The following is a 22846-nucleotide window of genomic DNA, read 5'->3' on the forward strand; positions in this document are numbered from 1 at the left end:
ATCTGGGAGGGAAAGATTCATCTTAAGCTAAGCCATAGCTTTTGTCTGACATCAAACTTTTAAAATTCAATAAATTAATATGCAGGTATATAATAAAATTACATAGCTGAACTCATATTTCTGATAGTAAAATCATGTTCCTGATATATCTGGAAGATATTTATTTAGCAGGACATAGTCCACATGTATTTAAATGCTTAGTCACAATATATTCCATATCTGTAAAACAGTGCACTTCTTGAAGAGCAGAATACTCACCTTGCCAATGAGATCCGTGCTCGTTGACCTCCACTCAGAATGATTCCACCTTCACCCAGCAGTGTGTAATCTTTTTCTGGGAACTTGGAAATATCCTGTTAACAATTTATATTTTTTTTAAGAATCAGTATTTTCAATATCCAAGAAACTCAAGCTACAGATTTGATGGAAACATAGTGTACAATTGTCTACAGACCGGTTGGATAGCAGTTGTAAAAGAAAAAATTCCCACAGGGGTTTTTTTATTTCATTTGTTTATATAATCAGAAATAGTGATAAGAGAAAACATATAATTCTATTGCAGAAAGCAATTACAAGCTGCAAGATCTTAAGAACAAATATTTGTCTGAATAGTTAATCTCCATAAAAGCAAGCAATGTACCTTCATACAATGTCAGTCCAAGACATTAACTGCTCTAGGGTTCTGTCAAATAATGATAAATGCACTTGCTGCTGAAGTTAGGGAAAGCAAGAAGCAAACTCTTTCTGAGCTCTTCAAAACCCAGAGAAATATATACTTCAGGCAGGTTCATTAAAAAGGCTTGACAAGCATTCCTAGCCAGGAATCTCGTGGCTGGCAAAATGTTTGGGAACCAAGTTCCACTGCTTGGGCTGTAAGTTATTTAGAACTCATGACTATGTTAAAAATGGATCTTTAGCCAGGGATAAAAACAGAAAATACCATTTCACTTTCATGTGAGACACAGAAAGGAGAAAAGAACACTCTTGTGTCCCACTGGCAGGAGTAGCCAGAAATTTTCTTGAGAAAAAAATATTTAACACTGATGTTGATGATCCATGTAAACTACAGAAATTCATGGAAGTGGAGAAAAAGAGAATGGCTCATGTACCTGAAGGTTGTGTAGTTTTTCTACTTTTAGAATTACTTTAACAAAAAAATATTAATTCTGCCTTCAAGCCTTACCTGACCTAGATCTGTAAGCCAATGCAGTGACACCACTATCACTGTGGTGGATGTACTTTCAGCAGAGTTTTCCCTGAAACACAGGCTGGATGAGCTTCCTGTGCCTCATGGCACCCAGGCTTCCAGGGGATACAATCTCAGGGCAGTTTGCCATGCAGTGAGAGGGGATCCCTGACTGTGCCAGGAGCTCCCAGTGCCTGTCCTCACAGCCCAGCAGCACCACAGTGCCTGTGCACACCTTGCCATTCCCAAGGCAGGGATCCCCCGCAGCCAAGGAAGCTGACTGAGGCATCCAGTACCAGAGAAAGTCAGCTCCAGTCTGCTCATGCACCACAAATGTTTTCCTTTCAGTGCAGCTTCTCTGGTAAAAAAGAGTGGCATGCATTATGTCTCAGAACTGAGCTTCTGAGAGGGATCTTTAGGCTGTGATCTGGAAGGGGGATCCTGTTTTGGGGTCTCATCCTGTGGGCAGCCGAGAGGCAGGCAGGAATCAGCTGTCTGCAGGCTCTCTGCAGCACCCACAGAAATCCCATGGCTTTCACACTGGAAGACACACAAAGCACTATCAGAGCAATACTGTCTGGGATTCTGAGTTGAGCTGCTCTCTGGAATTTCGTATTTCATACAAAAGCACATACAATCCAATTTTGATGGCCCCTGCTGTGATTTTGATGGTTAAACACTCTCTGTTGGGCAGCCTATTGGCATTCCAGGCCTTTGAGATTTTGCAGGGAAAAAAATAATTAATTAATTAATTAATTAATATCCTTCCAAAAAATGTTTCCTTCTTCCTCCACTGCAAATTGCCCTGACCTCAGGAACAGAGTGAACAATGCTGTTCAGACTTGGAACAGTGACAGATGAAGGGTCCAGCCGCTCAAGAGCTAGAAATTTGACTGCCTGCTCTGTCAGGAAATGGGAAATTCTCACAACTCTTTAATTTGATAATAACATTTACTTCCTGACTTAGAGGATTCTGACCTTAAAATCAAGATGCTCTTATGTGTGGAAAATCTATTGCAGGTGATTTTTAAATTATCCTCACATTAACTAGTTCTTTCCCTCTCATAAATGGAGTCACACCCTGGTATATCCCTGCAAATCCCTGGTATAAACAAATCAGTTCAAGTATTTGCAGAAAGAGGAGAAATGTGAAAAACAGTGCCAGAAACAGTTTTAAAGAAAAATTTTCTGAATGTGACAAAATCACCTTCCTATAAGTCATGAAGTATTTCAAGAGAACACGTGAAATTCTGGCATAAAAATTTTTTGGCATTTCTTTGAGACAACCTGGTCAGATCACTCGTGGTCTCATTATGTATGCAGGAGTCATGTTAACCATCTGTAAGTTTGGCATTAACATAGGGGTTTGCATGATTAGGTATCCAGATCTCCAAGCTGATTTAAGCTGTTTCCCATTTCTACCAGCACTGCAGCCTGTAATGGTGCTGGTGCCCTTGCTGTTTCCCGATTCTACTCCGTCCCAAAAAACCCAGGTGAAGAACTGGACCCAGCATCTCTTCTTCTGCAAACAGGGTAAAATTCCAGCTCTACTGAAATTCATTCCAGAGCTCCCATTGCTTTAAAGGTTGTGAGATTTCATCAGATGTATTTCTTTGCAGGTGTGTCAACATGGAATTTTAATCAGACTTTTAATGAGTTCCCCTTCTGCTCTCCTCTACCCTTCACCTCAAAATAATATATGACATGGAACAGACAAAGAACTTTTCAGGCTGTAATTATAATAATTAAAAAATGTTTAGTAATTTCTTTCAAAGGCGTAAACAAAGTAATGAAGTCCAATAGACACACAATGCTAGTTGTTGGAACATGTATGACCTATTGTAAAAAAGTACATAGGGCTGGTCCCAATACATCCTTGCTGTCATTTTGTGCAGGAAGTGAAATCAAGCCAGGGACAAACCTAATGTAATGATGCTGAACGGCACAAGACTCAGCATATTAATGAAATATGAACTAGGCACTGGATTTTCTTTAACATATCTATTTTTAAATGCTTAAATTGAGAAATTGGTTGGTAACTATTCATATATGAAAACCCCTACAGATCCCACAGACATTAATTACTTTAGTGGATTCTTCTAATATCAGGAGCTAAAAAGTTGCATACTCAAGAAGAAAGCACCCTTTTTAATAGCTATTTGCATTTTTTGCAGATGCCATATTCATCAACCTCAGCAGCAAAGGGATGGCCCTCATAATACCTTTGAGGTTGGTAAAGAAGAATACAGCCAGGATAAATTCAGGGTGAACAGGAAATATGATCTTGTTATTAAAAAAGGAAACCTCAGAATGGACTTCACACTCCAAGTCTTTTATGTAGAGATTAATTGTTATCAGAACCATTGGATAAATCATTAGCAACCATGAAGATAATAAAATATGACTGAAAACAGTCTCTAAGAACCAAGAGTTGCTTAATGTGTCCAAGGTTGCTCAAACTACTGAAGCAGTTCTAATGCTAGAACTTAAGTATTTTATTTATGTGACTTCTTTTTCTTCCCTAAATTTGTCCTTAATTGTGTGGGGTTTGATCATCTCTCTTTTGCCCTCTCTCATAAAAGACAAAACAGTCATGAAACTAATGGAACAGAGCAGCAGTCTTGACTTTCTGCATTTCATCTTCATTCTATTTCAGTTCTCTGTTTACCTTTTGTTTTTATTATAGTCACCTCTACACTAATCTTATCCCCTTCCTTTTCTTCATTGCCATTAACATTTCCTATGCTTTTTTCACAGTTCCCAGAAAATCTCCCTACTCTCATTGCTACTGAAGTACTTCCTTTTTCACCATTATCATCTTTTGAATTTTTAAAGTTCTGAAATCAAGACTTGTGTTTCAGACTCATACCTACTACAGAATACTTCTATGAATTTTTAAAATGTGGAGAATTTTCAATAATTTCTTGTATCTTGGCTTTTAGGTAACCAGCCTGAACATACATGAATCCTCATTTTCCTGGTAATAAGCCAAAAAAACAGATTTATTTAAGTATTTCAAATAAGATTTTTTTAAAAATTTATTTTATTTCAGTAACTCTCTTCTCTCTCCCTGTAGTTTTTTTAAGCCAAGACTTTTGTTAGACTTTAGCTGAACCTTTTATGAAGGATTTGTGATCCAAAAACATAAGCTTTGTTTTTGCAACAGTTTGTGACCTCAGAGTGTCAGGCTCACCCAAAACTCAGAAGAATACTGGCAAAACTCACTTTCTACATGGCAAAATATTTCTGTGGAACAGATTTTTGAAAAGTGAAGTAGTCAATGCACTACATGTGGGTACGTTAAATGCAGGATAAGAGAATTAAACATGATTTCAGAAAAGACACAGAATATAGGACATTACATTACATCTAATGTAAACAGCCTAGAGGCCTATAGCTAAGACAGGAAAGGGATGGGGAGACCTGTGTTGACTGAAACGGTTTCTTAACTAAATGTTATCAAAAGAGAACAATGCAGGGGGGGTTTATACATATCTAGGTGATCACTGATAAACTTCTTGAAGTGAGTGCATTTGGGAGTTTGTCTCTAATCAAGATCTTCCCCTGCTATAAAGAAACTGTTCTAGCCTGTTAAATTCCAGTTCACCCAGAAAACTCATTGTCTGCACTCCACAGCTGATCTGCCAATGATTTTGGGCCACAGATAAGAATTTCAGTTAGAAGAGTCTGTGCAGGCCAGCAGATCACACCAGTGTGGGATGGAAAAAGCAAAGGTAGCCAGCTTTGGGGGCCACTTGTCTGAGGTGCAGTGCTGGTAGTGGGAGGTTTGACGTGGTGCTAACACCAAGGTTGTGGGCTCAATCCCCAGATGGCCTTAGGAGCTGGACTTAATGGTCATTGTGGGTCCCTTCCAGCTCAGAATATTCTGTGAATCTGTGACATATTATGTGGACTTCCTGCCTGAAAGAGGCATTTATATTATTTTGGCTGTTTATATTAGGATATGATAAACTTCACCTTGACACACCAGTGGCTCTCCCCAGCTGTGAAGACAGGTTAAGTCACTGGCTCTCACATAATTTACACCATAGATATGTACCTGATTAGATAACCAAGCTACCATTTGATACCCTCTTGTAGAGATTTACATACCACAAAGCACTCTGTTCCACACTTGAACCCTTTATTGCTCCTCTCTTCCACACAGTTTGTCATCTGCCCCTTTCTCTTGTGAAAACGAGGCCCAAAGTCATGACACAAAGTATTTCACTCACTGACAGAACTTCTCAACACCTGCTTATTTACTCATGTGACCAAAAACAAAAAAACCCCCAAAAACCAAAAAACTGAAATACCACCAAACCAACCAAACAAAAACCAACCCAAAATCAGCACAGATAAAAGGAGCCGGAGCAGTACCTGGGGTGTAAGGATGGGTTTCTGTTTTGGAGCATTCTTAGCACTGCAGTGAACTTCTCCCCCCAGGGTGGATACCATCCTTTTTAAGGAGATGTTGAACACATGGGAACACAAACCTGGGCTTGGCCTATTGAGTGTCTTTTTCTATAGTTAATGTCTCCACAATCTAGTTATTAGAAAAAAATTAATCTCCTGTACTCCCAGTAAACCCAGCTCAAAACCCTACAGAATCTGACCACAAACTTCTTTCATACTATTATATAATTTAATTTCACATGGAAACACTTCCTCTATTTGCATGCCATGTTAAACATTACATTCATCAGCAGCTGGTGTCTCTCAAACCAGAGCATGTGTTTACTTAGAGAGTAGTAATCTCTCAAAGGTAGTTTGCCATTATGTGTTTATAGACTCTTAGGTAACTACTGAAGGATCACATGAATTAACTAGGTGGAAAAATATCTATCTTACATAACAGAAAGGTAAAACTGAAAGTTATGGAAGTATGGTTTCAAAACTCATGAACTACTGGACCCACCCAGATGTGATAGGATGCTTGTTTATTTTTACACACAAATAACTGTAACAGGCCTGCTTCTGTAGTCTTGACTGGAGGAATGTCTTCTCTTAGGATGAGTTTGTTCAAAGTTAACAGCATTTAAATATGAAAATTCCTGTTTCAACTGTCCAGAGGTTTTATCTGCTTAACTTTTCCAGTTATTACTTAAGTTACCACTTACTGTGATAAAATCAAACAAAAATCCCATACCCTGCATATAGCAGGCTATTGATGCTGATTTTTCAACCTAAATATCTGAACATCAAGTCACATTCCTTTCCCATTTTTCATGCCACGAGTAAAAAGGATTTTACAAACCCACATACCACCTACAAATTAAATCCTACAAATTTCCATTTATATTCATGTTATCCCTGCCATTACATTAATACAACCTCCAATTAATATAATCCTTAGGGAAGTCACATTTTTAGAATTACTTCAAATTTAGTGGCAAGTTTCCACAGACATACAAATTCTGAAAGTTCACAACTCTCAGTCACACCTCTCAGTAGCTTTTACAGTATATTTGGTCCTTAACTTGATGTGTTTGGCAAAAGTTCAGACTCTCTTGCTACAATTTTTTATTATGAATGTGATGAAAGGTACTTGATAAGAAGGGTAAACCACTTTGTCAAAAGTGCTGCTGAGGCAGCACCAATTCAGTTTATCTTACTTTTTGAGTACCATGAAACTTGCCTCTTAGACTGCTCTTAGAAAATGCGCTCAGAATCCATACCAATTACATCTTGTCTTCTCTCTATTATAGCATGCCAGTAGAAGACTTCAGAGGTAAGGCCTGAAAACTCAAAAGTACTCTTATTAAAACAATTCATTTCAAAAAAGTTCCTAAATAAAGGAGAAATGGTAAGGACTACTGATCTATACTGGAATGGTTTAACCTGGGAGGTTAAAACCTTCACCTTCTTAATTGCTCACTGGGACCTTAGAGAGCATATTAAATTAGGCATGCATCCTGTTTTGTTGCTTGCTAAAATAATCACTGTTTCTCAAAAAAAGGAAAAGACAGCAAGAAGGTAGTGGAGAAGGAACAGGCAGCCCTTTTCCTATGCACCTTGAAAAATTTTACTGTGATGTTTTGAGAATGTGTCCTGTGATTTAAATGCATTGGCTTTCCTTTGAGTTCAGCATCACAAAAAAATATGGGCAATGTCTACACACAACTTACATCTCATTGCAGTCATATTCAGTGTGTGCCAGGCTTTCAGGAAGAATTTTTGCCAGTAAGGCTGTTTCTTTTGGATTTTAACAACACTAATGAAACTCTTAATTACAGGCCCTTTATCTCAACTCCAAAGCACTCTTTCACCCCTTACTGGTGTTCTTTCACCTCTTACTGGTGTTCTTTCACTTTTTACTGCTTTTCTCTTAACCTCTTCCCATTGACAAACTGCAGTAATGAGAATAACATTGCAAAATGTGATTTTAACTCTTCTGATGCCCTGTTACTCTCAAAGGAAAAATATAATCAGGAAAAATATATTATAAAAATGTAATTGTAATCATGTTCTGAATCATTTTACACGGATAAAACAGGTTACACCATCATAAAAAATACATAAAAAGATAAGTTTAAAAAGTATCCTAGGCATACTCTCACTGATGCACAAGAGATGAAGTTGAGAACCCTCCTCATGACTGTTTAGTATTATGTACCTGCACGGGACATCCTGAAATTATGAGAAGCTTAGATCTGACTTACTTAGATCTGAAAAACTTCCCTCACTGAGCCTTCAACCCGTGACTGTCTTTCATCATGGATCATTTCAGCAGCTCAGATCCTGTGCACTCAGGCTGGGTGTCACTGTGGTGTCCCTTGCTGTCCCCATGAGCCAGAGAACATTACAGAGAAGAGCTGTGGGGACCAGGGACCATGAATGAAACCATTGACCCTGTACTGCTGTCACATGTGCCATCAGGTGGGACTACACTCCAAGGAGCACCATTAAAACACATGCTTCCCACACATGGACTCACAAAACTGTATCCACTGTGGGAGAATGCCCTGTGTCTACTGCCCTGTGTCTGACACACCCGGCTCAGGGGCATTGGGTGGACAACAGCCACGCTGTGCAGGACAAAAAAGGGTACTTGAGAGACATGTACACACTAATTAAGCTTGTGACCTAAGGCACAGACTGACATCCTAGTGCACTGTGCCCTACACAAACACACTTTGTCAAACGGTCTTGGTAAAGCATTTCTGAGGTATGCAGATCTCCAATATATCATAACAATTATTTTCTTAATTTTCATCTAACTTCTGTTTCACAGTACATCATGAACAAGTTTAATGGCACAACTGGAGGGTAGGTGAATTGCATCAAGGCAAATAGATTAAGAAGCTGAAGAGAGAAATCCCTTATGAGAGTTAGGGAAGTACAAATGTAGCTACCTGAACTACTTGGACTAAAAATGTCCCATTTCAGTGCTCTAAATTCCTATACACTTATGTAAGCTCAGAAAATAAATAAAAGAAAATCCTTTTGTTGCTCATAGTTTCCCTGCTTTTCAGTAATATTTTTTGTGATTAATCAAAATTATCTAGAGAAGAAATCATCTTTTTAATCTTCCTTTGATGGTTCCACACACAAACAGAACAAAGTGCAAAGCTGTGAGAATATCTTTTAGAACAACATAAAAATTTCCTTCATTCAAGAAAAACCTACTGAAGCAAACCTGTTGTTTAGATAATGGCTAACATAGCCAGGTTTGCCATTCTCTACAACTTTACAGAATCTGACATAATCTAACCTCTGAATAAAGGTCTGATTTCCCATACAGGGAAAATTCTCTTCTTGGGCACGTAAAAATGTGGAAAACCGGGTTTGCCATTCTCTACAACTTTACAGGATCTGACATAATCTAACATTCTAACCTCTGAATAAAGGTCTGATTTCCCATACAGGGAAAATTCTGTTCTTGGGCACGTAAAAATGTGGAAAGCTCTGGGAAATATTTACTCACACTTTCCATCTTTCATAGTTGCTTAGAGATAAATTTACTTTGCATACTTAGCTACTCTAAAGAGGCTCTAAGTGATATCTCCTTAGTAAATTAACTACATACCAAATCAAAAAAGTCAGGACAATGTAGCACTGACTTTTAAGAAAATTCTCATGCACCCCGAATTGTATAAGTTACACTCCTCTAATATAATTTCCATCTCTCTATAGACCTAAAACAAAGTGGAGACACTTTGTGTGACATCACCTGGCTTCAGCATCCTGTTCTGCAGCAGACAAGAACAGGCTGTGTGTGGTAAGAACAGGCTTCCCTATGTGCCTGGAAGCCTCAAACCCATGTAAATGGGTTTAGATGTGACCCACATAGAGTGACCTGTGGTATTTCATTGTCAGTAATAAAGAAGAATGGGAAAAACCATCAAATTTATGAATTCGACTAGATCTTCATTTTGCTTCCTCTATGGGCTGATGGTGGAAATGGCAAAGTTAAAAGGGCTCTTCACAGGTATATTACTTTTCACCCTACTATTACCTGTATTTACGCACTGGGTCAAAGAAGATGTCTTTGTATTCCATAAGCATTTTGGTGAGTATAGAGCTTGGAAATAAATTTGACTTAGCCATTGTTAAGAGCTTTATATTAACTGACTTGGAGCATAGGAGCAATAAGGAAATAAAGTCTCTTGTATCACCAATCCTTGGTTTCTTGAGGGCTTCACATAAGAACTAGACTCAGCAGGCCTGTTTTCAGGTGGAATATACAGCTACCTAGGAAGGCTGCAGAGATGGGAGCAGAGTGAACTCAGGCAAAACTCCTCTGGTTTCTCCTTTCTGAAAAACGAGAACAAGCAGCCCCGCACGAACTCCAATGCAAAGCACTAATATAATAAATCCCTAAAAAGTTGCACTGGGGAATAAACAGGAAATTAATATTTGAAATCCATCCTTCACTCTGCCATACTGAGTCTTGTTTGGTAACTAATACATGAAAGCTAACAAGACAAGAAAGTATAATAATAGTAGTAAGGTAATGCATTTGGCTTCCTTCCAGACTATTCTGCTTCTCTTCAGGGCAGCCCAATTTACTCAGTCCAGGAGAAAAAAGGTGTATGAGTATCAAACCTGATCTTAAACAATAAGCCCTGCTAGGAGGTGAAGCATATCATTCTGCACAGAGCTGCACCAACACAGATCAAAGCTGGCTTGATTGAGCCTGCCTGGAGAAAAAGGAGCTGCAGCCTGCTGAGACACTGAGCCGTGCCACGACCACGACCAAGCTGTGCCACCAGCACTGAGACAGAGCCACAGCAATCACCTGCTGCTCCAGGAAGGGCCTGGCTTGGGAAGCCTCCTCGAGCAAGGGCAGCTTTGAACTGCAGAAACCTGTTGTTTCTTGGAGCTTTGGCATTAACTATAACTTTCACAACCGGGGTTAAGGACAACTCTACAGAAAGCCTGACACAGAGGTTGTTAATTCTCCTGTCTTCAGGAGCTTCCCAAGAGATTTCCGGCAAACCAAATGAAAAATCCAAACTGAATAAGATGAAATGGCCAGAAACTATACAGAAAATATACAGGGAAATATTACTTTATTGCTTAAATGAGATAAAATGCAGTAGTAAGCTTATTTTTAAACAGAGTGGCTATGGTTTCTTGCTTGACTGGTTCTAAGGAAAAATATGTTTCACTGTGTGGCCAAAAGAAAAATCCTGTTCAGCATAGTTAAATATTTACTGGTTTTATTTGTGTCTTACAGAAAAAATCTTAAGCCATAGCAGATTTTGCAAAGATCTCAAATGCTGGCTCCTTTTGTATCTTGCCATGAGTGAAATCTATTTTGCTATACTACCCTCTGTTAACATCAAACACATACAAGGACATTTTAATGTGATTGTACTCATTGTGGGCTACATGTCATACAAGGATCAATCCTGCAATTATTTACTATGTATACACTAAAAGTGTAAGAACTTTTAGTGTATACATAGTAAAAAATCCCAAATTTAGTCATGATTTTCTACTAAATAATTCCGATTTCTGCCACAATGTTATCTCTGCAGCCATTTTTGAAATGCAAAAGAAAGGAGAAAAACAGGTTAATTTCCAAAAGTGTAAGGAAAAGCTTCTTTATGTGGAAAAAATATGAGCAAAAAAATAGGAATAATACATTTGTACATAATTTCTTCAGCATCAGTATGTTTACTCAGGTTTTTAACTAGCAAGGAAGGCTGGGAAGGCAAACACAATATAATATCTGAGCCAGTTTACCCAGCTTCTGTTGTGTAAACTACCAGAACTGTCAGTGTCAGTGTATCCCCCAGGTAGCTGGCAACAAGGTGACTTGCAATTCCACAAAATTGGGATGTCAAGCTGAGTTCCTTAAATATCAGAAATTTCTCACTTGCTTTAAGTAAGTCCTATTCCCTACCCTTTCTTTGGGGTTTTTCACTTGGGTTGGGTCACAGGTCTTAAAAGTCCTAGGTGACTAACCTCTTCTAGCTGGCAGGCTTTGATGACACTCCTGTACCGGTATTCATCATAGGATACACCAAAAATTATGTTCTCTTTTATCGTTCCAGGCATGATCCAGGAGACTTGAGGTGAAAAGGATATCCTTCCACTGTGTTTAATTTTACCCTGTGAAGGCTCCAATTCTCCCATTATCAACATCAGAAGAGAAGTCTGAAAATGCATTAACACTTGATTAGTATATCAGAGATCTGTACAACAAAAAGAAATGTTGCACACAGTGAGATATTCTGCTAAGCCACTTAAATGGCATATTTGCCTCATCAAGAGTGTCCCTATAAGTGACATTTAGTGCAAACTGCAATTAGTGGAGATTTTCTTGATATGTGTGATTCTGAAAGGCCTCTAATATAAGAGAAACTTAATAAATGATAAAGATTGTGGAAGATATCTTGTTAAAAAGTCATGCTGCTGCAAATGTATGTCATTTTAATGAAGCTATCAATAATCTTACAAGGTAAAAATCTATCTGTGAAACACATACAGACATAAGGTATTAGTACTTATAGAGAATTCTATTTGATTTTCACATTATCAGTGACTATTTTGTTTGTTCTTTGTACAACATAATTCATGTTTATAATTTTGCTAGTGCTTATAAATATTTTATCTGTATTGCCTTGAAAAATGCAATTTCTCTGTGTAAGTATATACAATTGCTCAGTATGATCTGAATTTTCCTCTATGACTGTTAACTCATTTACGTGAATGCATGACCTAAGTATATTTACTATTTCCCTTCATAAAAGAATTGATTGCAATTTCACTACTGACATGTTATAATTTCAAAGTTAATCAGTAGCTTGTAGTAACCTTGTCACACATCATTGCCTACTAGATCAAAGAATAGAATTGAGACATACACGGAAAAATTTGTTACAGAGCCATTGCAGTGGTGTTCTTATCATTAATAAACAGTCAACAAAGTTGGGACGTAATAGCCAAAGATCTAAAACATCTGTCTAAGTCACAGTTTCATGTTTTCAAGCCCAGGGATCCTTTTGTAAGTTATACTTATATTGGGGGAGTCTCATGAGATTCCTTCCCTTATACCAGAATTTGACTTTTCCAAAGTGCTGAGTAAGAAGTTCCCAACCCTGCAAAGGACAGCTGTTTGGTATGTTTTGTACACTGGGTGTTAAACCATGGCAGCTTGTGCCGTACAACACAAATCAAAAAACAAAACTGAAACAAACTCTATCTAATACTGAAGCAATATTAAACAGCTGATGTCAGGCTTCATACCTGTTATAGATTAAATAGTAAATAGAGATAAAATTGTGCAGTCTGTTTCACGGGCCTGACAATTCCTGGAATACACAGTAACAGCCTCAAGGACCGTGAAGGAATCCTTACATTAAGAATGTGTAAAGGAATGGCAGCATTTTTTGGGGGCCAGTGGGTGGGAGGTGAACCTTATTTTTTGACTTTTATAATATTAACTTTCTGAGTTAATATTATAAAGCTTTTGTTTTTATTGACTGGAAAGTGCAAATTTTTTGTGTGTATACACTCACATAGACTGTTCAGTGTAATCTGAATTTTCCTCAATTTCCTATGTAGCAGATTAAAGGAGATATACATACATCCTTCAGCATTTTCTAGTTCACATTTCTACATTACAATTACCAGCACTAGCAATAGCAATAAACTATTCTGCTAATTTAAAAGTATCACACTAAATTGCATGTTAACACATCATTTTGAGGACAATCTCATGTTCTGAGTCCCTTGTTCTCTCTCGTGGGGGTCATTAATGAAAAATAAGAAGCCTTGATCATACTGAAATTGATGGGTCCTTTGTCATTGACTCCAACAGACCAAAGATTTTTCCCCATGCAAGTAAAAGAAATTTTCACCTATAATTTATTAAACAGGACAAGCATAATGAACATTTGTTTTAACTTTCATATTTCCTGAAAAAACACAGTGAAGATCAAAGACTCATCAAGACTCATCTAATTATTTGCTGTTCAAAGAGAATAAGAGTATCACAGTTCAACACATTTTATATTAATGATGTTAATTGCATGTGTCATCTGCAAACTAAATGCATTGATAACATTTTGGGGTAGTAAAATGATGAATAATCTAAACCACAACTTTTCACAGGACACCACCAGTTTCAGCAGCATCTCCCCAGGCTTTCCTGTGGGTCTCAGGAAGCCCAAGTGAGGCACTGCAGGAACCAGAGCTGAGTGATCAGGGACACCTCATGTCCAGGGCACACATACCTGGCTATATTCCTGTCAGCCTTGTCCAGGTACAAACCATCTTGTGTTCAGTTTTTTCCTTAAACTGTTAGCAAGGCAGGAAAAAATGTTTTCTAGCACACTGAGCTATCGGTATATCTGTTCTATATTCTTCATTTTTTTAAAGGCAAGGAGATTCTCACCATAAGCCTTAACATTAGGTTTCAGTATGAATTTCCTTTTACTTCCAATAGGAAAACATTTTGTCATTAAATTGTGATTTCCTTTTAATTCTGTAACATTCTATTACAAAAAATATCCAGCAAACTCTATCTCATAGTGGCCACAGTATAAAACTTCAAGTAACTATTTCAGTGAAACCTGCAGATCATCCATACTTTTTCCTGCAGCCATCATTTCTGCAGCAAGCACAGAATAGCAAGAATACAGTAAAAATAGAGGTAACAATACAGGTAATAACACAATATTATTCCTTATAGTTATTACGACTCTTGAATCAGCAGAAACAGAAATACCTTGCCTGCTCCAGTAGATCCAGAAACAGCCAATAGCTGCCCCTTCTCAATCTTGAAATTTATATCTTGAAGAACAGGAGACGCATGGAGGGGGAAATTATTGAAGAAGAGATTGTTGTCAGTGCTAGGGCCTTTGCTGTTATTGTTTTCCTGGTTTGCTTTTACAAATAGCTCTCCAATTCCCTGCATGGGAACATACATGGATATATATTTGATATACATAAAAAATAAATAAAACAGGCATATACAGAGATGTATATCATTCTTTGGATTTAGAAAAACATATGAACTTACTTTTTTCATGTTACTTTTCCAATCAATAAAATACTTATTATGTTATTGAATATATATATCTATTTTAATGCATGTATTGGACTTGGGCCAAAATTTGCAGAATTTGTGACACAAACAAAATTTACTTATTATAGAACCATTTTCCAATGTTTATACATGACATAGCCTGATCCTATTTTCAGGCTGGACTAAGTCAGTAATAATTACTTATTACAGGCCTTAACACTTATTAAAAGGTTTCTTCCCAAGTTCCTCAATGTGTGTTATTTAATATCATGCATTAATTACTTTCTAAGTATTCCTTACCTGCTGAAAGCTGAAGCTAGTTAAAATGAAAGAGTGTAAGCTGCTTTTTTTAGAGAGCATCATAGCAAATATTAAATATATATATATATATACACACTCTGTGTTTTAATATAGTTATATAGTTTGGGTAAAAGTACCAACCTCATCCCAAAAGGCTGTTACGTTGTCCAGCTCAACCCCAGTGGTTGTTAGATTATACTCCAGAGCTTTATATTCTTTTTTCAGCAAGAAATCCTAGAAACACCATGAAAGCAGATGAAACAGTAAGGGACATGGTCATGTTGCACCAAGTAGTCTATATTTGCCTACACAGAGCACTAATATTTCTGGTGGCACTTTTGTATTACAGTGCTTTCAGCAAGAGGCATAAATATAAATTATACAACATTTTTGGATGCAGAAGGAAATGTTTTTGAAACTACCAATTCTTTCATTGCTAGTGAAAGCATAGCCATAAAGGTATTTGGTTCTGATTTAGAAAGAATATCAAAACTTGGCACTTGTTTTGCTTTCAGGACTCGTATCTGGCAAGGTCATCCCTCTGAGTTTAACCCTTTTCAAATAAAGCTTTGGTTTTGGAGTAAGATGTAGAAGGTTGCACTCTGGTAAACAGTGAAACAAAGCAGCTACATGCTGGTATCTCCCTTTTCCAAAACTGCAAGAGTTTAAAAGACTTGGAATGATCTCTCCACCAACAAAAATAAAAGGCAGGTAATGATCCTGGCAAGTGCAGCACTGATGCAGTGTAATTTCAAATGACACAAGTCAGCAACCCAGGGCTCGTGTTGCCTTTTGGGACAACATTAGGAAATAAGAGTGAAGCAATGATAATGTAGGAAAGGCAGTCTCTCTATTCCATTATTTTATCAAGGTTATATAGCTTGTAGATGTCGTCTCCTCCAAATTCTACTTTTTTTAAAATTATGTGGAAGCAAATAGGTCACATGGGCAACACAATGGAAAACCTGAGCAGACTTCTGGGGAAATCAGTTCCCAACAGTACACTTGCAAATTTTCCAAGCAGAACAAGAAAAAGGGCTCTGTTGGCATAACAATTAGGCAGCTGATTGAAAGGGCAGGAACTGAAAAACTGGAAGGCATGACACACATGGTTTATGGGAAAAAAATAAATAATAGCTATGCTTTCATAACAAAGTGGAGCATCCAGTGGAGCTCCTGGAGCAGTGATAGTCAGAAAGAGCACACTGATTCTGAAATATCATTGTCTAAAAAACATGTGAAAATACAATAACCCAGGGGATATACCTGGCACAGTCAACTCTCTAAACTGATGGGGAAATTAAATCAGAGAGATGTGTGCATGGCTTATTATTCTTGTTTATGTTTCTCAAGACTAGTAAAGGCTTTGGTGTTCTGGGACTCTGTCCTGTCTGTCTATGGGGACTGTACTGAACCTGCCACAGAGAGATGATGATTTATGGATTCTGGAGCACCCATTTGCTAATATGTCCAAAGACAAGCATTCGGTGTAGTGAGGGCAATGTTGTGACAACTGGGCTTGCCAGTTGTGACTGTGTCCAGGGCATTGGACACACTCTTCCAGGAAACAGGAGAGACAGGATATTCCCTAATGCCTAGGGAATTGGGGAGCAAAAGGAAAGCCTATAATGGAACCTAACAAAGCAGCCTTCTGAATGTCAAATCAAAAGGTTTATGGTTATATTTCTTGAATTTCCTGCCCGGCTGAAAATCATAAAAATCCTGCACTTACTTCTTATTCTAGACTGGGGTTCAGACATCTGATTAATATCTTTATGTTCTGTATTAGTTATTTTTATCACACTAAAAATAATAAAATCTGTGTTCTACAAGAAACCCCACATCTATAAATATGCAATGAAAAAGGTCTAAAGTCTCACCCCAAAATAGTGTAAGAGTTCCCTTCCTAGGGAGTAATTTCAGAACAGCATGTAAAAAATATGGAGTTAATGAGAATCCACCCTGATTTTACTCTGCAGATAAGCCTCTCATGCTGGTACATGAGCAATTGATCTCAGTAGGTAAGGTGGGTAACAATTATTTGACTGGTACCTTAATTATGTTTGCTCCCCATAATCAGTGAGAAGCACATCTGCATAAAATGCACAGTCTCCTGCTGTTGTTGTCACAAATATCCAGAATAACAGAAGATCTGTGACTGCAGCTCCTGGAAGCCATGCTATATAAAACATGTACTAATTTTGAACTTCCTTTCCTGAAGGAAAAACATCTCTGAAGCACCACAAGTCATGATTTTATTAAGTTTCTTGCTCTACAATGAGAATAACTAACTAAATGTCACTGTTTAAAAAAAAAAAAAATCAGCAAGCAGGTAGCATAAGACTTGTGTTGTTATGCTGCCTGGGGAACAATATCAAGATTTATGATGACACTTCATGGTGTTTAGTCAAAGCAACATATATTCCAAAAGTCTGCATAAATGTTGTGTGCTTTTGCTGATCAGCTGACAAGATAACACGATATAAAGCATTAGCTTACGTACTTGGGAAGATTTTGGTCTGTGCACGTACCTGTATTTTGTTTATTGCTCCAATAGAGTCATACCAGGTCTGCACAGAGCCGGGAAACTGCCTGGTCACTGTCATTCGAAGAACAATGCAGAAGGAAATGGTGGTAAAAATTTTTCGGAGAATAATTCCTTTAGTCACAGCATACGGAAGCACAGCTAAGAACACCACAAAAAAGCCTGAGAAGAAGAAGGCTGAGCTGTTAAAGTATCTCACATAAGCAGCTTTTCGGGTAAGCTTCAGTTCAGTTCTGTTAAAAAAAAAAAATTACAAATAATTAGTGCAGGATTTCGGAGTTTACAACTTACAAATATTTTGGATGGAACTGTTGGCATAACAATTAACTCAGAGGCTCACTCATCCTTCCTCTTTTCTAGAACTGAAGCAAAAAAGTAAGACTCCAAACTATTTCTAAAAATCATTAGAGTCAAATTTTGATATCAATGTTCAGAGATGTCAAACAAAGTAACAATAATATGTCATGATTTATATACTGAATAACACAAGCCTCTACAATTCCTGGCACAACCAGCCTCAAGCATCTGACACTGTGGTATGTGATGTACTCCCAGAAGCATCATCCCATACTCATTTAGATGCATAACTCCTCTAGAAAAAATACTTTGAAATATCAGATTTGCTATATGTTACCATAAAAAAACTTTACAATAGACAATCTGATTATAAGGTCATCTTCTTTTGCATGGCAAGCTCCTAATGGCTTCACCTGTGAATTAAGATGCCACTTAATCTCAGTTTGAAGAGGTGAAAGGCAGGGAGTCTGCTCTTCACACTCTTTTCTCCATGGAAGCTCAGTCTACAGAGAAGCTTACTGACTCCTGTGCAGTCAGGAGTTCAATCAGTGATTACTCCTAGCTGTTTCCACAAGGCCCATGCATCTTATAGCAAGCAAGCTATTAAATAAAAAGATAAATAATCCAGGGGACATAAATAATTCTCTAAGTTGATAGCCCTAACTCACAGTGCTGAAGATTTCTATTGACTGCTCTCATTTTGATCCTGTTCAGCTCACATCCCCCAGGTGCCCTGCAGCTCACTTTTGCCTGGACAGAAGCATCTCTGCTGCAGTGACCGACAGAGCAGTTGCTCTCCTGCAAGAGCAATTAATTTGGCCTAGAAATCGTACAAGACCCAAGATGCCCATTCACTGAGTGAGTGCTGACCACTGGAATACTGTGCAGAAGTTTTCAGTCACATTGTTGATGACAAAATCTGGTGTTGCAATGTTGAGCACCACAACCTTCATGTGTCTTCTCATACTGACCCAGTGTCTGCATTTCTTGTTAAGTCTGTATTTCACAAGAGAAGCCTGAATGTGCAAGTAGCCAGATGTGCAAGTCACCACCATGACAGAGCTACTGCCTGGGAGAAAGGGCCATCCATGTAAGTCTCTCCAGAGCTCATATGAACCTGCCAGTGGCAGCACAGAATAGGGCTAACAAAGATTTTGGGACTTGGTGCTCATCCATTCCCACATAAATGTCTGGCTAGAAGCTGTCAAAAAGCCTCCCCAGTTCTGAAGAACACAGCCCTGCTCAAAGAGGGAGAATGAAAGCACAAACACCTTTTTCAGTAGTAGCAAAAGACTAATGCAGCCACAAACAAAAGTTTCCCAACAGTGCTTCTGTCTGTGGTACAGTCTTGAAAGCTCTGTAGATAACAGACTTGGGACAGGTCTTGCTGGTGCAATATGGGTCCTTGAAAAGAGATGTAAGGGACCCTACAATCCTTGTGCATATACAGAGTGCAGCCCAGTGCATGCCTGGTTTTGGAGTGCTGCTGCAGGGAACAGTACTAATACATAAATTTAAGATCCTTTGCTTAATGTAAAGATGTGTGTCTGCTGGCAAAGTACAGACACTTCCAACCTTCACCTTCCCCAGTGCTGTGCTATGGTTCAGAGGAACAGTTTGGTGGGGTGTTTTTTTTTTTACTTCTCTGAATATATTGCACAGCCCATAAGAGTGAAGGTATGTTTATTCAGGCACCTGTTATGAGCAATTATTTTCAGTGCAGACTTAAGAGAGCACAGTAGACAGCCTGTATTGGTGTCTCTGAAGCTGATTAAACTGGTTTGTATCAGAAAATGTCAGCATGCAAAAATGGTTTTGTGATGACTGAGTTGTAACACACAGACATGGCTTCAAACACAAGGTCTTGTTTCCTAGGAGCATAACAAGCCAAATGACTGGGAGGTCCTGCAGAGCTGATTCCACAAGCTAAATTCAATTTTCAACCTTCACCTTCCCCAGTGCTATGCCATGGTTCAGAGGAACAATTTGGTGGGGTGGTTTTTTTACTTCTCTGAATACATTGCACAGCCCATAAGAGTGAAGATATGTTTATTCAGGCACCTGTTATGAGCAGACTTAAGAGAGCACAGAGTAGACAGCCTGTATTGGTGTCTCTGAAGCTGATTAAACTGGTTTATATCAGAAAATGCCAGCATGCAAAAATGGTTGTGTGATGACTGAGGTGTAACACACAGACATGGCTTCAAACACAAGGTCTTGTTTCCTAGGAGCATAACAAGCCAAATGACTGGGAGGTCCTGCAGAGCTGATTCCACAAGCTAAATTCAATTTAAAATTATATTCCTGGGTTGACTTGCTCTGGTGGTGTCTTCACTGAATGACGTGCTGGATGACTTTAAAAAATATGGAAGAATCATAGAATTATAGGTTGGTTTGGGTTTGAAAGGACCTTAAAGATCATCCAGTTCCAACCCTGCCATAAGCCAAATTCAATTGAAACTGATATTCCTGGGTTGACTTGCTCTGGTGATATCTTCACTGAGTGACCTGCTGGATGACTTTAAAAAAATATGGAAGAATAATGGAATTATAGGTTGGTTTGGTTTGGAAAAGACCTTAAAGATCATCCAGTTCCAACCCTGCCATAAGCAGGGATGCCTTCCACTAGACCAGGCTGCTCCAAGCCACATCCAGCCTGACCTTGAATACTTCCAGGGATGGAGCAACCACAGCTTTACATGGCAACCTCTGCCAGTGCCTCAACACCCTCACAGGGAAGAACTGCTTCCTAATATCTAACCCAAATCTACCCTCCTTCAGTTCAAAGTCTTTGTCCTATCACTGTGTACCCTTGCAAAACCTCCCTCTACTAATTACTTGTAGACTCCCTTCAGGTACTGAAAGGCCATAATAAGGTTTACCCAGTGCCTTCTCTGCTCCAGGGTGAATAATTCCAATTATTTCAGCCTTTCTTCATAGAAGTACTCTGATCTTGTAATATTGTTTGCATTCTTGTCTTTTAAAAATCCATGCATCGTGCAGTAAAAATTAACTCCACCATGACAAAATTTTTTTATAAGTTATTATAGAAAATATAACTAATAAAATAACAATCCAATTTCCAGGTTTCTGTGACCAGTCTGTGGACTACAATTTATTTAATTAATTTCTAGAGGATTTTGCTAGCATAATGTGTTCACAAATTTCCTAAAGCAATACATGTGGCTAGTGACCTCAGGGGAATACTAAACTAGTTCCATCCTTGAGCTAGCACTCATGACCTGGATTCAGACTGAGTTTCTCTGATTGTTTATAGTAAATAATTACAAATTTTAATGGTAAAGAAAACTTCACTTTCCCTGGATTGTCTTTCAGAAAGCAGCTGAACAAGAAGGTGTTTGCGGAACAATATGATTTTATGTCTGTTATTTACATGATAATATGACACTTATATTTCTTTTATTTTCCCAATCACACACCTGGCACAGAATTTTATTTCTCTGTAAAAGACTAAACAAACACTCAGGACACATGGGAGAGTTTTCATGCAGCGTCACCCATCAATAAATATGTCACTTCTCCTCCCTTTCCCCTGACCTCCTTGCCGGTAACAAAGACTTCCTTCTCACAGGTCTCAGCTAACTTTTACCTCCTTTCTCCTTCAGCTCTGGTAGTTACAGTTCAATCCTTATATTAATTGAGAAGATAAACATTCTACAAGGCCATCTACAGACAATAAATGTTAATGTAGATGTGCAGGATAAATACATGAATCTAATTTACTCCTTTCAGAGATTGTATTCAAATTTTATAACCAGCTTTATTGCATTTCTCAGAAAATGGCTGCACAGGATTCATATTGTTTCCTCCACCACAGAATAGGGGTGTCTGTTAAGCCTTAAGTAACCGTCACAATAGGGCTTTTTATGATGAGAACAGGGCTGGCCAGAAACAAACACAGATCCCACAATTGTTTTACCTGCGCAAACTAACCACTGAAACATCATTATAACAAATGAGGAAGTAAATAAAAAAATTTAAAAAAAAATCTCACCTCCATAGTAAACTTAAAAAAAAAAAAATTGGAAGAAAACCCCAAGCTGCAGTGTGGGAATGCATGGTTAGTTTATTGAGGATTAATAGTTGTTGCTTTACTTCTTAACTAACATGACCACAGGTGATGTTCATAGCCACCTAATATATTTTTTCTTCAGCACATAATAAAATTTGTGTAATAAATGAGTACACTTACTCACGGATGTTTTCAATCATTTTTTCCATTGCATCTTCCCAACAATAGGCTTTAACTGACTGTATATTTTCAATTATTTCTGAGGTGATGACAAGTCTCTCATTGATCTTTCCTGCTCTCTTATTCCTACAAAGTAAAAAGACAGTAGATCAATCTTCATTTTTTTCATCCTGTATAGGTAGCTGGTATCCTATTATGTCTTATAAAAACAGGTTCTATATATGCCTCTGCTTAAAATGTTTAACAGAATTATTATGGAGAATATAGAAGAAATTATTAGAAATCCAATAATTGTTTTAAAAGGAGAAAATACAAACTAAAACTAATGCATCAAGTAACTATCAAGGAGTTTTAATTCTAAAAATTCTGGATTTAATGCTAAATCTGATTTTAACGCTATTTACTCCATGTTAGACATTCAATTTTTTTTTCAATTTTTTAAGTGTAGACACCCACTTCTAAATATGTGAAATTTTGTCTGTAACTTTCCCTACACAGAAAACACTCTTTGAATTCATCCTATGTAATGTCCTAACCAGGGTCCCTTAATCAAGTGGTATAAACTTCTTAAAACCAATGTGTTTCAGGAAAATATCTTGAAATATTTTAAAACATTCTTGTCACCTGTATTTCATCATCATTTGTCCCAGCCAGGCTTGGAATAAGACCATGACTATTAGAAAAGCAAGTCCAGAAAATGCAGAAGCTTCTAACATATCCCAGAGCAATCCCATCAGCAGTGCCACTTGTAATGGTGCAATCCATACAAAATGAGCCAGAGCAAGACCCTATGGAAAGCCACAGTTGAAAAAAAATAGTAGA

The 22846-nt window shown here is 37.9% G+C and overlaps 1 protein-coding gene across 1 annotated transcript in view; it reads right to left on the bottom strand.

Moving 5' to 3' along the window:
- Positions 1 to 22846, bottom strand: part of CFTR (CF transmembrane conductance regulator) — an 86901-nt gene that overhangs the window by 41206 nt on the left and 22849 nt on the right. Inside the window, exons 6-12 of the mRNA XM_039726968.1 lie at positions 22649 to 22812; positions 22025 to 22150; positions 17501 to 17747; positions 15111 to 15203; positions 14370 to 14552; positions 11603 to 11794; positions 259 to 353 (exon numbers count right to left, since the gene is read on the bottom strand). Coding sequence (XP_039582902.1) covers positions 259 to 353; positions 11603 to 11794; positions 14370 to 14552; positions 15111 to 15203; positions 17501 to 17747; positions 22025 to 22150; positions 22649 to 22812 — 1100 coding nt within the window. The remainder of the gene's footprint in view (positions 1 to 258; positions 354 to 11602; positions 11795 to 14369; positions 14553 to 15110; positions 15204 to 17500; positions 17748 to 22024; positions 22151 to 22648; positions 22813 to 22846) is intronic.

The sequence above is a fragment of the Passer montanus genome, unplaced genomic scaffold, assembly GCF_014805655.1.
Source record: "Passer montanus isolate IOZ18808 unplaced genomic scaffold, ASM1480565v1 scaffold6, whole genome shotgun sequence".
Lineage (NCBI taxonomy): Eukaryota > Metazoa > Chordata > Aves > Passeriformes > Passeridae > Passer > Passer montanus.